This window comes from Poecilia formosa, unplaced genomic scaffold, assembly GCF_000485575.1.
Source record: "Poecilia formosa unplaced genomic scaffold, Poecilia_formosa-5.1.2 Scaffold882, whole genome shotgun sequence".
Lineage (NCBI taxonomy): Eukaryota > Metazoa > Chordata > Actinopteri > Cyprinodontiformes > Poeciliidae > Poecilia > Poecilia formosa.
The window spans coordinates 1-16,311 of record NW_006800821.1 but is presented as its reverse complement, the minus strand read 5'-3'; the positions used below and the strand labels follow the sequence as shown (position 1 = coordinate 16,311).

The 16,311-nt window shown below is 47.9% G+C and overlaps 1 protein-coding gene across 1 annotated transcript; it reads right to left on the bottom strand.

The window, feature by feature from the left end:
• Nucleotides 1-757: 757 nt before the first annotated feature.
• Nucleotides 758-14,521, bottom strand: LOC103131960 (voltage-dependent L-type calcium channel subunit alpha-1F-like). The gene is made up of 25 exons (XM_016667041.1): nt 13,917-14,521; nt 11,490-11,644; nt 11,265-11,417; nt 10,347-10,543; nt 10,161-10,264; nt 9,928-10,079; nt 8,447-8,518; nt 8,249-8,330; nt 7,385-7,411; nt 7,156-7,316; nt 6,843-7,068; nt 6,561-6,768; nt 6,372-6,492; nt 6,173-6,248; nt 6,043-6,091; nt 5,909-5,969; nt 5,294-5,396; nt 4,217-4,346; nt 3,256-3,315; nt 3,081-3,187; nt 2,504-2,591; nt 2,296-2,403; nt 2,173-2,225; nt 1,947-2,093; nt 758-1,877 (listed from the first exon to the last, which is right to left on the bottom strand). Exons 1-25 carry the CDS (start codon nt 14,186-14,188, stop codon nt 1,622-1,624), a joined length of 3,168 nt encoding a protein of 1,055 aa, XP_016522527.1. The 5' UTR covers nt 14,189-14,521; the 3' UTR covers nt 758-1,621.
• Nucleotides 14,522-16,311: the final 1,790 nt, after the last annotated feature.

The window sequence follows — 16,311 nt, the reverse complement described above, 5'->3', positions numbered from 1 at the left end:
CCCTCTAACCCGCCCCTGCTAGCCCGCCCCTCTAACCTGCAGTGATTTGATGAATGTCCACAGCAGTGTGCGAATCCCCTCCCCTTTATTCAGGAGCTTGACCAGTCGCATCACTCGGAACAGGCGGAAGAAGGTGATGGACACCCTGGAGCTGTCCTCGCCGCTCTGAAAACAGAAACATCTATTAAGTCCTGCATGAAAGTTGATTTTTAAACTTGAGACGTGATTGTTTCATGTCTCAAGTTTAAAAAATAGAAATTATTAGTGGGATTTTGGATAGTGATGATCATTTCACTGTGATCTGCTGCTCACACTGAACTCTGTCACCACGATGTCCACCACACTGCCGACCACGATTAGAGCGTCGAAGGAGTTCCAGGCATCCACAAAGTAGTGCTGCAAGGACAAGGAAGACATGAGACGCTGTGCAGGATGCGTACCGACCGATTGTCCGTCTGCATTCGGTTCTGCACCCGGAGCCGCAGGGCCAGAAGCTTCAGCAGCATCTCTACGGTGAAGAGTCCGGTGAAGACCATGTTGAGGATGTCCATGACGTAGCTGAAGGTCTTGGACTGCTCGTAGTGCTGCAGCAGAGAAAGCACTCAGCTCGCTTTGGTCCGACTGGATCGGCTTTGACTAACTGGACCAGTACCGACCTGCACAGCCAGTGTGACGGTGTTGAGCAGAATCAGGACGAACATGACGTACTCGAACCCCGTGGAGTTGATGATGGACCAGAACTTGTACTGAACCGGGTTCTTTGGGATGTAGAGTTTCAGAGGCTGAGCCTTCAGGGCGTACTCCACACACTGACGCTGAGACAGAGGCAGACAGCAGAGATGAGGCAGATGGGACAGAGTGTCCTGCAGCCCAGCGATTGGACCGAGAACAGGAACTGATCCAGCAGAACCACCAAACTAGAACAGCAAAGAAGTTTCATTTTCTGTCTGGAATTATTCCAGACATTTTATGGAAGCCGACAGAACTGTTTGGATCTGAATCAGGTTTTGAGAGTTTTCTCTTGGTTTACTTCTGTTCCACCAGGTGAACCAGACAGTGTTCAAAGTGGACTTCACAAGACCAACAGATCCAGAACCAAATCAAGCCAATGATACAGAACCAGGACCGGCTGTGGGAGGAGCTCTGTCCAACATGGTGGACAGTCCCGTCGTTTCTGACTCCAGCAACAACCAGGAGACTCATTCTGTAGTTTTAGTCCTGATCTGAAGCAGAAACATAACTTTCACTACGCGGAGATGCACACAGACTCGAGACGGACGTCCACTGACCGCCCAGGTTTGGGAGCCATGAGGCTTCGTTCACCCAGCAGGTCTTGATGCTTGATGATGATTTTTTGCTAAAGTGATTTTTTTTCTGGGTTTAGAAACCATCAAAGAAATGTGGAGGAACATCAGGGAGACTTCCTGAGGCCTGACTGACGAGGAGGAGGGTACTGCTGCTGGGTGGACCTGCAGCCAGTTGAGACGGAGGGTTTAGGAACCAGAACTGGGACAAAGACGACCCGGTTCTGTTGGACACTTGGAGCTCTTAATAGCCTGATGTCCTCCATCAGCCAGAGTGAATATTTTTCTGGACAAAGTCTCATGTAGACATTTTGTCCTCAGACTGATTTGGACTTTCGCTGAGGTTCTGGTCCAATAGGACCCAGTCTTACCTGGTTCTTGTCCAGCTCACAGTTCTTGTACTCCTGCTCTCCTTGCTCTCTGAAGGTGATGATGACAAAACCCACGAAGATATTCATCATGAAGAAGGCAATGATGATGATGTAGACGATGAAGAAGATGGAGATCTCCACCCGGTAGTTGTAGATCGGTCCTGAGTTCTCGCCATTGGCGTCGATGGCTTTGTAGAGGAGTCTGGAGAACCAAGAGACAATCGTTCAGAGCCAGCTGAGGGAGAAGAGCTGATGGAGGTGGGATACTGACGCGGGCCAGCCCTCGAAGGTGGACACGGTGAAGAGCGCCATCATCCCCATCAGGACGTTGTCGAAGTTGAAGTCACTGTTTAGCCAGATGCGCTCCCTGACCATGGGGTGGCTCACGTCTCCGTCCTTGTAGACGACGAAGGTTCCTCTGCAGACACACACCTGGTTCAGCCGGAGCGGAACCAGAGCCGGACCAGAGCCGGACCAGAACCGCCTCTCTGACTCACTTGCACTGTTCCGGAGTGCTCTTGGCCTCGTCGGTGCAGCGGTAGAACTTCCCCTGAAAGCAGAAGCAGAGTGAGGCGGTGGCAGCGCCAGCCTGGGCCGGTGGACGGCGGGCGGAGAGGAACCTTGAAGAGCTGGACGCCAATGCAGGCGAACATGAACTGCAGCAGCGTGGTGACGATCATGATGTTCCCGATGGTCCGGATGGCCACAAACACACACTGGACCACATGCTGCAACACACACACAGAGAGACTTGACACCTGGACGACCAGAACCAGGCCAGAACCTCCTCTGAGGCCCGACCCGGCCCAGACCCTCACATCCAGTTACCTTCAGTCCTTTGGCCCTGTTGATGGCTCTGAGAGGTCGCAGCACCCTGAGGACTCGAAGGATCTTCACCACAGAGATGGCGCTGGAGCTGCAGACACAGAGGAACCAGAAAACTTCTGATGGCACCAGAGAGGAGAAGATCCTGGTGACCCGGTGCTTTCTTACTGTCTGAATTTATTCACACTTCCATAAAAACGACATGCTTCTGCCTGAAACTGATTCTAGAGAAAGATGATTTTCTAAAGCTAACTAGGGGATAACTCTGACCACTAGAAGGCAGCAAAGTTCAGCCAATGTGATTGTTGGTAAGTCTAACCCAGGGAGAGAACTAAAACATGCAGGATGACTCTGGAAAGGAGGATCAACAGGCGTTGGTGGTCAGCATGCATGGCCTCCGTTCACAGCAGGAGTCCATGGAGACGGAGGGCTCCTCTGCAGTAGAAGGTAAAGAGCTGAGCGGCGAGGTACGAGTCCCTGGAGGAACGAAAGCATCTAGAAAGATGTTTCTGGAGGAGATCAGGCCAGAGTCTTGCTACATGTGTCCTTGGTTAGAGGAAGTTAAGGTTTAAATACTGACTGCAGGAAGAAGGAGACGAGTGAGACGCTGACGACCAGGAGGTCCAGCAGGTTGAACCAGTTCCTGCAGAAGGATCCCTGGTGGAGGAACGCGCCGTGGACCGTCATCTGACAGAAACACACAGGAAGTCACAGGGAAAGCTCTGGGCCAAGACTTCCTGCCGACGGACGTTTACCTTCAGCAGAATCTCCACGGTGAAGATGGAGGTGAAGGCGTAGTCAGCGTAACCCAGAATCTACAGACACACAGGAAGTTCAGACTCAGACAGGAAGTACAATCATGGTCAGGAACACATCCCTGTTCAAATCTGCTGCAGGTGAGCCGAGGCCTCAGTGTGGACCAGCAGTCATCATGGTGAACCTTCTGCCTGGGGTAATTAAATCGTTATTTCTTCAGCGTGTTTTGGGTGTTTTTGAAATCTGCGTTCACTCAGCTGGTCTTGCTGCTAACTGCATCTTCGCTCCTGCTACTAATTCATCCGACCGCATCAGATTTCTGTGTGAACGGTTTGCGACCCCATGTTAGCAAAGATGGCCGCCGTCTGACTGGATTGTAAAGTTGCTGAGAGCGACGCCACGGTCACCAGATGGTTGGCACACAAAGGAAGAAAGCTAACGGCAACGGCACTGACCGACTTCTGACCCGGTTCTGTTTGGAGTCGGACCAGGAGCGATGAGGTTGGGTGTGATGCGTTCACTGACTCAGACTGGCTTTCATCACTTCATTACCATCATTTATTCAGACGATGTTTAGATTCACTGTCTGGATTCTCGTTTTATGACGTAAAAGTCGGACAAAGTGCGGCGTTCAGACGGCTTGAAAGCCATCAGATTTATTTCCAGATCAAATTCATTTGAGTGAAATTTGGGCCGAGTTAAGTGGGTCACAAATCAGAACCTCAAGAAATCTGAGTTCAGAGACGAGCAGAGTTAGAAACAGAGACACTGTGTGTGTGTGTGGTAATTTTTCTCTCTATTCTCTTATTTCTGCCTCGATGACCCAGTTAATCACTGACCCGGTCCTGCCCTGAAACCTTCTGAAGCCCTGCCCCTCCCGATGCCAACCCAGAGGCTTACTGATGACATCACCTGTGACATCACAGAGCTGGGTGTTAGTGAGGAGGCTGTGGGACTCACGTTGTTCCTGAAGGAGTGCGCTCTGATTGGATCCTCAGCAGCCAATGAGCAGCTGCTGAGGATGATGAAGACGAGGATGAGATTGGTGAAGATGTGGTGATGAATGAGCGTGTGGCAGGCGACACGGATCCTGCGAACACAAAGACGGAGACAAAAGAGTCAGGTCTTCACGTGGAACCAGAATCAGCTGGTCTCTGGATTCTGTATGGATCAGATCCAGATAAATAAAAACTAAAGTTTCAACACAAGTAGAACTTTCTGAGGGTTCTGGAAGAACCGACCCACAGAACCACAGCACTGATGGTGCTTAAGAGTCAGTTTGGTTTTTCTTGGTCTCAGAGTCCATGAAGGCAACTTCATGGACTCTGAGACCTGGGTGGACCTGTGACCCACCAGGCCCATTCAGTCGCTTCAATCTAAGGTCAAACTCTGACCTCTGGTCCTCCAAACCTCAGTCTGGGTTCGGTTGATCTGAACTCTGGTTCTGTCTGAATGTGAACGCCAAGCAGACTGGAGACCGCTCCAAAAGCAGGAAGTGGACTACAGCACAGGGCATTCTGGGTAAATACAACAAACGCTAACGTGTTAGCCTAGCGCTAGCAGCAGAAATGGCTCCTGGTCTTTAGCCTAAAGAGAAATCCTCCAACCGCTAAAATCTGACGCCTCCATCTTGTTTCCATCTGGTGAAACAGGAAGTTGCTCTCAGTGTCTTCAGAGGTTTTTGTGTCGTTTCCTTCAGTGGTTCTTGGTGCAGCGCCCCCACAGGCCAGGAGGGGAACAGGTTGGTTTGACTAAGAACCACAGCAGCTGGAGGTGGAGCAGATGTTCTGGTTCCAGTAGAACCGGGTCTATGAGGTGGAAAAACCTTAGTTCACTCAACTCTAAGAGTGAACTAAGGTTTACTGACTTATTTACTGCAAGTTTATCTTTCAGAAACTCATACATTTAAGTTAAAAATCTAAAATTTGCAGGATAGGGTTAGGCTTTGAGAGTAGAAGTTAGTTGACAGAATGAAGGTGGCTGAAATGGTTTTTAGTGTGTGAAGGTCAGTGAATGCTGAGATGCTCACACACTCACGGGTTTGTTTTGCTGAGACAGAAGAAGGCGCTGCCATCTGGGATGGGAAGAACTTTCTCTTTAGGAGGAGCAAGGTCGGCCATCTTCAGCTGGACGCCTCCATCTGGGGAGAAGAGAAGGCAAACATCTGTTTGGACAAAGAGCTCATTCTACTGACCTGGAGCTGAAGGTCTGCCTGGCCAAGATGATAACAGGCCTGAATTCTGGGGGTTCTGGTCTGCTTTTAGAACTGGGCTGGACCGATGGTTCAGCATCTGTTTGGTGAAACCAACATCTCACCCTGAACCTCCAGAACTCCTCATCCCTCATTAGTTCCCAGAATGCCTTTCTGGACCGTTCTGAAATATTTGTCCATTTGAACAAACCAACTGTGTCTCCAGAACCTGCAGGACTAGGGCATTCTGGTTCTGGTTCATTTAATAGATCCTCACTGTCTTTTACTAGAACAGTTTTGGGTTTTAATTTGGAAAAATCGACTGGACCGAAGACTGAAGCAGAGATTCTGCTCTGGAGAGTCAAATGTTGTCCTAACATGGCTGCAGAGAGCAGTTCTGGTTCCTGGTTGGTTCGATGGTTAACGGATCATTTAGTCAGAACGTTACTGTGAGAACGGACCGTCTTCTCCTTCAGGAAGCTCCTCTTCCTCCTCATACTCTGTATCTTCATCGATGTCCACCTGAAGAGACAAAAGAGCGTTAGAAAAAACCGAGGACACGTCAGAGACCTGGTGACCCTGGTGATCTGCTGACCTTCACTTCTCCTTCGGCCTCCTGCTCTCCCTCACCCTCCGTCTTCTTTCTGCGGAGGAGAAAACAGGAAACTATCAGGCGGGATAAAATCCAGGTTTTCCATCTGCTTCTCTATCTCTCCATCGCTCACTCTTTCTTCTTGTCATCCCCATCGCCTCCAGCCAGATTGTCCACGGCAATGGCCAAGAAGACATTCAGCAGGATGTCTGCTGGTCGATAAGGAGAAGATGTTTGGGGAGTTCTGATGGATGGATGAAGAGTCAGCTGAGCAGAGCTCTCCAATAATAAAGCATCTGATTGACCATGTGTTGGTTTGTTGCTATGGATACAGTTGCCACAGATGAAGAGGATGACAAAATAAACGCAGACGATCATCCCTGGGAACACAGGGCCGCCGTACGCCATGATGCCGTCGTACATGACCACATTCCAGTCCTCACCTGTCAGGATCTGACACACAGTCATCATCAGAGACACGCCCCCTCAGCTGGTGACATCACCTGCTGTTGCCGTGATACCTGGAAGCAGGTGAGCAGCGCCTGCGGGAAAGCATCAAAAGTGCTCCGCTTGGTCTGTGTCTCATCGAAGTTAAACTTTCCTCCGAACAACTGCATGCCGAGCAGAGCGAAAATGATGAGGAAGAGGAAGAGGAGCAGCAGCAGGGAGGCAATGGATTTCATGGAGTTCAGCAGGGAGGCCACCAGGTTGGACAGAGCCGTCCAATGGCTGAGGAGACACAGGGACAGCATCAGAGACCAGGAGTTTGGGTCCCACCTGGAGGCCCAGGTGTGACCTCTCACCGTGTGACCTTGAAGATGCGCAGCAGGCGGACGCAGCGCAGCACAGCGATTCCCAAAGGAGGCATGATCTCCAGCTCCACCAGGATGGTCTCGATGATCCCACCGCACACCACAAAGCAGTCAAAGCGGTTGAAGAAGGCCACGAAGTAATGCGCCAGACCCAAGCTGTACATCTTCAGCAGCATCTCCACCGTGAAGAGAGACAGCAGCACCTTGTTGGCGATGTCTGCAGACGGAAAAATGACCTCACCAACACCGCCCAACATTTGTCAGAGAGAGGCCACCAGGTGGCAGCGCCGAGGCGGCCGCTTACCCTGGACTTGAGTCAGCCAGTCGGGCTGGTTGTAGTGTTCGGAGGCGCTGAGTGAGGTGTTCAGAAAGACCAGCAGGAGAACCAGCCAATAGAATGTCACCGATTTGACAGCGGTGCGGCAGTTCCTGCGACAGACTCGGTTCCAGCGACGCAACGTCCGGCTGAGACAGAAAGAACCCTTCAGCAACCGGAACGTCTGAAAACATGACTTCCTTCTGCAGAAACTCACCAGCAGCTGATCTTCATCACAGAAGCACTGGAACACAACAGACTAAGGTCAATTTACTGCCTGGAGGTGGTGCTGGATGATGAGGTCATGTCTTCTGGTCAGTGGTGGTTACTGCTAACTAATGTAAGAGCGGAAATACTATCTAAGGAGTTGTTTGGCGGAAAAAAGACACTGGCGCCTCGGCGAAGACTTTGGCTTCGCACCAGGTCAACCTGACCGAATTCTTTCCTTCCATTTGCGTGCAAAGCGCAAATGGAGCCAGAATTTACTGGAAAGGATGTCTGTTTGTGCAAGATAAAATCAACAATTTGAGATTATTTGTCCTATTCAGCAATTCTGAAATGGAGCAGATGTTGAGTTCGTGAGGTCCAAAATATTTTTAAAGGTCGCCCAATACACACTCAGTATGAAGCGTGCCTGAATCTTTCTGCAAAACAACAGTTGCACGCCATTGGTTGAAACTTTCCAACACACACTGATGAAGATGAGAAGGTATAAAATAGGTTGGTGTTAAGACTTCGGGGAGATTTTTTGTGACAAGAAATGACGATGAAGATTTTTGTACTGAACTGAAGAAACTGTAATGATTAATCCGTGGTAGTGTAATAAATCTCCGGCTCGTCTTCGGCCTCGCAGCAAGAACTACGTCTCTGTGCGTTATTTCTTTTACTTAGATATTTAAGAGTATAGCCACCTTTCTAATCCTCAATACTAACTAGCTAGCTCTGCTAACTAAGTCACTATTTATGAACATTAGTTCCACTAATGCTAAAGTGCTCTACCAATATGGCCTTTAGTGGAAGCTAATGTTAGCAAAGTCTTGATTAAACTGTAAAAATGCCAGAGACAATGGAAGAAGGCTACCAGCAGGCTTGACAGCAGTTGGTGTGTTCTTCATCGATGTTCTCCGTGTTCTCTGAAGCCGTCTCACTCGCTGGAAGACTCGCTAACAGAGGGAGACGAAAAGCATTAAGGTTTTGACATTAGCATTATTGCCCTCCATCAGTGTGTGACTCTTTGTCCACCATCTGCTGTGGACCATTTTATCTGAAACTGACTCACCATGAGTGTCGTTGGAGTGACTGAACCAGCCAAACTTCCTCTTCTTATCGGACAGATCCCCCAGGGATGGCCCTGAGACACAGGAAGAGACGGAGTCATTACAGACCTGGACCTGGACAGGCAGGACCAGTTCGCTTATTCTCAGGTTGGACTCCTGAGAATAAGCGATAAATTCTCGATAAGAATTTGCAATAAATGGGGAACTTGAAGGTGTAAATGGACTGAACTTATATAGCGCTTTATCCAATCATTTTGACCACTCAAAGTGCTTCACACTAGAGTCACATTCACCCATTCACACTCACAAACGCTCACACATTTATACACTTTGGGGTTAAGTGCCGTGCCCAGGGGCACATCGACACAGGAGGCAGGAGGAAGCTGGAATCGAACCTACAACCTTCCAATCACAAGACGACGACTCTACCCACAGTCGCCCACACAGTCTGGTGGTGAAGAAGGAGTTGAGCAAGGAAGCAAAGGCTTCCGTTTAAGATCCAGAAGGAATGACAAGCAGCTGAAATATGTTTCCTCTACAGCAGGCATCCTTGACTCCAAGCCTCTTTGGACCAGAATCCTGCAACTTTTAGATGCATCTCTGCTTCAACACACGAGTCAAATAATGACGTTGTTAGGGGGACTCTGGAGAACTGGACCAAACACTACGGAGGTGACTCAGCCATTTGGGTCAGGTGTTTTGGACCAGACAGATCTAACAGGTACAGAATACCAGACCTCAATGACTGCACTCGAAGACTCCTGATCCACAGGGAAGACGGGCTCTGCCTTACAGGTCAGGAGAAGAGGTCCATCATGGAAGATGATGGACAGATGGACGGAGAATGATCCAACCAGAGCCTTCTCGCCATCTGTTAATGGGAGCTACATGTTTCTGAAGGTTCCAGAGAGAAGATGTGCAGAAGTCTAGCTGTTTTAGGTGTGAGCATGTTGCTCATCAGAACCATGATAAGAACCTGTGCCCTGAAGGTTGAGGACCTCAACAAGCCATCGGAGTCTGATCCTCTCAGAAAGCAGCAGTTTTGGATGTGGACCTTGAAGGAGACCTTCAGTGTTTGTGCTTCTTGATTGTCCAGTCTGACCCGTTCACCGTTCTCCTCTCTGGAGAGATCCATAGATGATCTACTGAGGTCAAAGTGGACCTGAGGACGGCAGTACGGTTGTCCTGTGTGGACATAATTTTGACATCAGACTCCAGAAGGCACATCTGACCTCTTCAGCTGTGTTCTTGATGTTCTGATTGATCTGGATCTCTTCGTGACCCGACTAATGCTCAGCTCAGTCATGTGACCAATGGTAAGCCATGTCACATGACCTGATTCTGCAGCTCTCTCCTTTGATCCAGAGAAAATCCTTAATCTGAGCTGATATGGAGTGCTGGGCTGAGTCTGGATTATCTCTCTCTGGACGTCAAACTGCTGAACTGAAGGATGAAAACACCGACTCACTAGAGTCTGACTTACGTGGGTTACTGTCCTCGTCCAGTTCATCCATGTCCTCCGCCTGAGTGATCCAGTCCATGTATCCACACAGATCCTCCTCCATCTGCTGCTTCTCCCGGAGCTTCTGGAAGTCTCCCCGGGCTTTGGCCTTCTCCCTCTCCTTACTGAACTCTCTGAAACATTCAAACGGCATTCATTTAGAGGCGAGTTCTGGTCCGGTCCTACCATCAGAACGTTCTGGAAGTTGAACTGACCCGCTGAGGACTCCCAAAACCAGATTCAGAACAAAGAAGGATCCAAAAATCACTAGACTGACAAAATATACCCAGGGCAGCTCAAAGCCAATGGCATCGTTCATCTGCAGAGAGAGACGAGGAGAAGGATGAGGAGATGTGGACACATCTCTGAGTACGGGAGGACAACTGGAGGCGAGTCCTCACCCAGTACAGCACATCGGTCCATCCCTCCATGGTGATGCACTGAAACACCGTCAACATGGCAAAGAAGAAATTATCGAAGTTGGTGATTCCACCATTGGGACCGTCCCACCGGCCCCGACACTCAGAGCCGTTCACAGTGCACTGGCGACCATGTCCGGCAAACGCACACGGCACCGGCTCGTCCTCCACGTAGTTATCTGGAGACAAGAAGGAGAATCAGTAGAAGAAAAGTCACTGAGGAGACAAGAAGATGACGAGGCAATACCCAAAAAAGACAACTTCCTAAAGAGATGACAGCCTGGGCGAGACAACACTATGAAGAAACATTTTCCCTGACAGTAAATCACTAAATATCAGTGTTTGACAATTGAATGCTTGTTCCCTGAAAATAAAATAAATCCTTCCTTATCTTATTTGTTTAAGATAAGGTATTGTTTAAGAGTGAAGACTCGGCCAGAAGCCAGCAGTGCTGGTCATGATCGGATGTATGAAGGATGTTTGGGAGGTTTGTGGTTTATTATTCCAGTGGTTGCTTCAGCGCCCAAAGCTTCCTGAATCAGGAGGCTTGTAGAATCAACATGGGAGTCTCAACCTGCCGACTGTTCAGCAGAGCCTGCAGCTCCCAAAGCCACCACAGGTTCCGTCCTCTCATGAAAATCCCTTCATCCAGGTGAAGGGATCTTCAAATAAACATGTTTGGTTTTTATTTCTTTGTTTTGGGCTCAACTGGTCAAACCAAATCTGCTAAAGGCCTCCAAGAGAGACGAACCAGAAGGGAGTCACTCTTCATCCTTTCAGCAGCTGAACATTTAGGAAAGATCACCCAGACAAACCGAGTGAAAGTATCTTCATGATTCTCTCTGGATCTTGTGAGGAGTGAGTGATTACAGGTGTGACCAGTCCATTTGTGTACAGCACCTGTCCCGATGTAATAGCAGGTCCTGTGCATACGTCCAATGAAGAGTTCCAAGCCAATGATGGCATAGATGATGATGACGAAGAGAACCAATAGAGCGATGTGTAGCAGAGGAACCATTGCCTTCATGATGGAGTTCAGGACGATCTGCAGACCTGAAGAACACACAGAACTGAAGACATGTTGGACACACATTGTCCAGTCAGGTCCCTGTCCAGGAAACTCACTGGGGACTCCAGAGACCAGCCTGAGGGGTCGTAGCACCCTGAAGGCTCTCAGAGCTTTGACGTCCAGGCCTCCCGGCTTCCCTGGCATGTGGTGAGTGGTTGCCTGCTCACCACTTGACTTATGAGTCATCGTCTCCAGGACGACGCTGAATAACCTGCACAGAAAATGAAAAGTGAAACATCAGTTACATGTTGTACTTCTGAAGGTGTGGCTTCTAGGAAGGAGGAGTTGGTATCCCCAGGAGTTTCCTCCAGGTGTCTCACTGTTCAGGTTTGCATCCAGTTAATATGTTGGTTTCTGTCGGGTCCCTGAGGACTGAGTAAACTGAAACTACCCACCATGTGACCCTCCATCGACTGCTGACCTGGTAAAAACCAGCCCCTTTCTCTACACTTTGCTCCGTCCAGAGGGTCTGGATGAATATTGAGAAATGTTTGTTTTCTGGAGGTGTAAACTCTGTCAAAGTTCAAAAAGATTGTCTCTGATTTCACTCAATCGCTAATATCTGGCCATGACGTATGTCATGCTAACCCTGAGGGGAGTAAGGTGACTACATCTTTGCCAGCAATAAAATGCTTTAATCACTCCTCTTTAATTGCTAGACGAGATGAGTCGAATGTAGTTGCGTAGAAAGGTGATGGAAAGGTTAGGAAGTCACAGGTCCAGGAGGGAAACCCAGACGTTCTCTCTGCAGCTCACCCTGCAGGATCCCAACGTATTCCTGGATAACAAGGATAACCAGTCCCACCTTGGAGTTTTGGATCCTCACCCACTGGGAAGGACCAGGAAAACCTCCAACTGGAGGCGTCCAGATGATCAGATGAAGCTGGAACCCTGTAGAGCAGCAGCAGCAACTCTGCAGAGGAGACTCCTTTCAGGTGCTTGTGTTTTGGTTCTGGTTCTTTTAGTCCTGGTAGGCATCTCAGGACCATAGATGAAGCAGTAAATCCTTTTAGCTCGCCACCACAGATCAGGTGTCCACCGAGACCTTCTCCTCATCCAGGCGCAGCAGTTTACATCCAATCTCCTGCAGAATAGCATGAAGCAAACTCCAGAAGGTCCATTGCTGTCTCTGATGCAGTGAAGTGGAGCAAAGCATCCCCAGGGAGAGTTACCATGACAACAGCTTTATCATCACCAGCATCATCATTGCTCCGAGGACGTCCAGTCATGTTTCGTCCTGCAGTGAGGACAGAGGGTGAAGCTCCAGGTCTGCAGGCTCGGAGCCAACCGCTCCATCATCTCCAGACTGAAACATTTCAGCTCAGTCAGGCTGGATGGATGGAGAACATCATCTTTCAAGTCTGGACATGGAATCTCTATTACAACCTCGGCAGCCATTGTTCAAAATGGAAATAATGTTTGTACTAAAATGGACAGTAGCTTTTATCAGTAGAGGCACAGCTGACAAAAAAGTTTGGCCCAATAATTATTAATTCACTAAACAAGAATCTCTTAGCTCTGCTAACGCGAAACCGCTACACCTAAAAAAATTAACAGAAGCCAAAAGTAACCATTAAGTTGACTGTCTGTCTGTGTCTCTCACCTTCTTCTCCTTCCCGTTGATGACTGGTGTGAGACTCGTGAACAGCGAAGTTCCCCGTTTCTGATTCTGCTGCATTTTATTACTTTATGAACGTTATGATCAAAGTGGAAAACATGACTTGATATAAAGTTAATCCATTAATCCAAGTCATGAAAATGAGGAATATCTGATGGCAGTAACTGGTTAAGCTCTCGCACTGACCTCGTGTGCACTTTTACAAGATTTTCATTTTTTGTGGTTCTGGGAACTGACGGTCTGACGGGACACCCCTATCTCTTCCCTGTTGTCTAACCGTGACATCTGGCTCAGTCTTCCTGAGCACCGAGTTACGACTACAGCATAGTTAAAGGGCTTAAAAATGACAGCCATCTTAAAAAATTTCTGTTATCTTGAAATTAAAATGGCTGATGGGAAATCTGAAAAACAATCAGTCTGAGAGGTATGCATGGTAATGTTTATGTTTGCATCCACACTTCAAAGATTTTTGCAGTAACATGCTGCACCATGACGGTGGTTGCTCTATAGGGTTCTGAAGAACTTCTGAGGCCAGAACCAGAACCCCTCCAGTTACACTGACATCCTAAACTCAGTTGTGTGCTCTGGGCTTTCCTCGGGTGTCAGAGGACCGCTGGAGGAACAACGATCCTCAGCTGGCCTGGGAACCAACACTTTGGGAGGATCTGGTCCCAGTGGCTGGAGAGAGGAAAGTATGGGTCTCCAGGCTGCTGATGAATGGATTTTATTCATAAAATCATTGAAAACTATGAATCACTTCACTTCAGATATATAAACTACTGAAATAAAGCGGGTCAGAACCTGGGACTCACACACAGAAGGATTGAAAGGCCTACAGAGACCTCCAGGTCTTCTGTGTTCCTACCCAACAATGACGATGACGAAGTCCAGTAGGTTCCAGCCGTTACGGATGTAGGAGCTGGGGTGCATCACCAGACCGTAGGCCAGGATCTTCAGGAAGGTCTCTATGGTGAAGATTATGAGGAAGACGTACTCCACTTGTTCCTGAAACACAGAACAAGGTCCGTCAGAACTGGACAGCAGAACACGTGATGGGTTCTGGTGACAGGAGAACATGGACTGGATGATCTCAGTAAAATGTTTAAGTCGGTTGGGTGGAAGACCAATGAACAACATCTCCTGAGTTCAGCTGAGAGCGAGGCACAGCCATCACTCCAACAGGAAGTGACTGTGTGACAACAGGCTCGGTCTGTAAATGGAGGAGGACGCTGAGAGCAGAGAGAGCTGGAGCAGCAGAACAGAAAGTCCTCAGAGCCGATCACAGATCTGTCAATCATCCGCTGCTCCGGCATTTATCCTGCACCGCTGCCTCCACAGCCCCGGGTTCTCATTCTGGAGGTCAGGCCTTCTCTCACCAGGTCATGGTTGGTGGAGTTGGAGTCATCTTCAGGAAATGGTTTGGAAACTCCCAGAGCCACGCAGTTAGCAAAGATGGCTAACAGGATGAAGATATCGAACGGTCTGAGAAACAAGTTCAGGAAGTTCTGAAACTACCAGAGGAACTGCCTGATCCTACATCTGATCTGTAGCTTCCTGTTCGGTCAGGAGCCTTTAATGGCCCCAGAACCCATTTCTGTCTCCCTCTGCTGGAGGACTTCCTGGTTTCTGTCCAATCAGAGAGCAGAGACACATGCCCACTCTCTTTCCCTTCCAGTAGTCTCCAGCTCAGCATGGTTCTGGAGACACTGGACCTGGAGGTTCTGATGACCGTGTCAGATCTCCCACAGAAAACAATAGCTGTGTTTCCATCAGTGTTTTTTATTCGCATTTTGAAGTATCGCATTAAAAGTGGTTGATGGAAACAGCAAAACTCAAAGATTTTGCACTTGCTTGAAGTGGATTTTGGGTTTTCTGAAAAATAGTTCATTAATGGGAGATGGACTCACATTTGCCCAATAAATTCTGACTTTGCAAACTTTTTACTGTTATTACAGCTGTGTGTACGTCCACATCTGACCAAATTATCCTAGCCTGGTTAATTCATTCCAGACCAGGGGATGGAAACACTGCTAATTCGCATTTTCTCTATTTGTGATATTTTAAATGTTTGCTCAGATTTGCATGAAAATTGGGTGAAAACATCTCTCTGTAAAACCAGAACCATTTGCATGTGATGACACCAGAGGGTTCTGATGCCAACGGAACCAGAATGATGTCAGGTTCAAACTGGAATTATAAATAATGTGTAACCATGGTTACACATTATTTATAATGTTCAGGTAGCTGATTGGCTGAAGGATACTTCCACTCGACAATGTGAAGTGCGGCGCGTCGGATCGGGTTGTTGAGCTTCAGACAGAACAACGCTCTGGGGGCCCGTTGGACCTGGTTGCTGCCCTGCACCTGAGGAGGAAGGTGACAATATCACTTACATCATCAGTTTCTATGGTAATGTGTCCGGTTCAGAGTGAAGAGCCACCACATCCTCCTAATGAGAAGGTTTTACAGAACAAAACGGATCGGTTCTTCAGATGTTCTAGAAGAACCAATTATCATGGCCTCTGAGGTCTGGGGCTGCAGAATGTTGAAGATATTGAGATGTTTCATATGTTCATAAAAATACAGCTGACTTCAGTGACCACCAGATCTCTAGCTCTCATTTTATCCCATCATCATCAAGTCAGAAGAATCAGAACCACTTGATGTCAGCAGAACACTGGTATAGGGTTCTGGTCAGGAAAATGACTGAAATAACGCTGAAAGATTTTATCATTTCTGCAAATGAAGGACATGTTTATCATTTAATATCTGAACTTCTCCATGGCATGTTTTCACTTGATGTTAGCATGTTCTAAGCTGGTGTTAGCTTGTTCTAACACCAGCTTAGAACAAGCTGGTGTTAGAACATCTGTTCTAAGACTAACATCTTAGAACAGATGTTAGTCTGTTCTAAGCTGAAGATAGTAGCTGAAGTTAGTCTGTTCTAAGATGAAGTTAGTCTGTTCTAAGATGAAGTTAGTCTGTTCTAAGCTGAAGTTAGTAGCTGAAGTTAGTCCGTTCTAAGATGAAGTTAGTCTGTTCTAAGCTGAAGTTAGTCTGTTCTAAGCTGATGTTAGTCTGTTCTAGGGCTGTTGTAAACGAATATTTTAGTAATCGAGTAATCTATCGATTATTCTTACGATTAATCGAGTAATCTATCGATTATTCTTACGATTAATCGAGTAATCGGATAAAAAAAAATTATAAAATGAAATATTGGTAAATCTGGCATAATACCGGTGTTACTATCAGATATCAAT

Coding starts and splice junctions, on each gene's coding strand:
- LOC103131960 (XM_016667041.1), bottom strand. CDS start 14,188: ATGTTGTTCATTGGTCTTCCACCCAACCGACTTAAACATTTTACTGAG. Junction 8,331..8,446: donor TCACTCCAACGACACTCATG/GTGAGTCAGTTT, acceptor TCCCTCTGTTAG/CGAGTCTTCCAGCGAGTGAG. Junction 2,094..2,172: donor AGCACTCCGGAACAGTGCAA/GTGAGTCAGAGA, acceptor GTGTGTCTGCAG/AGGAACCTTCGTCGTCTACA.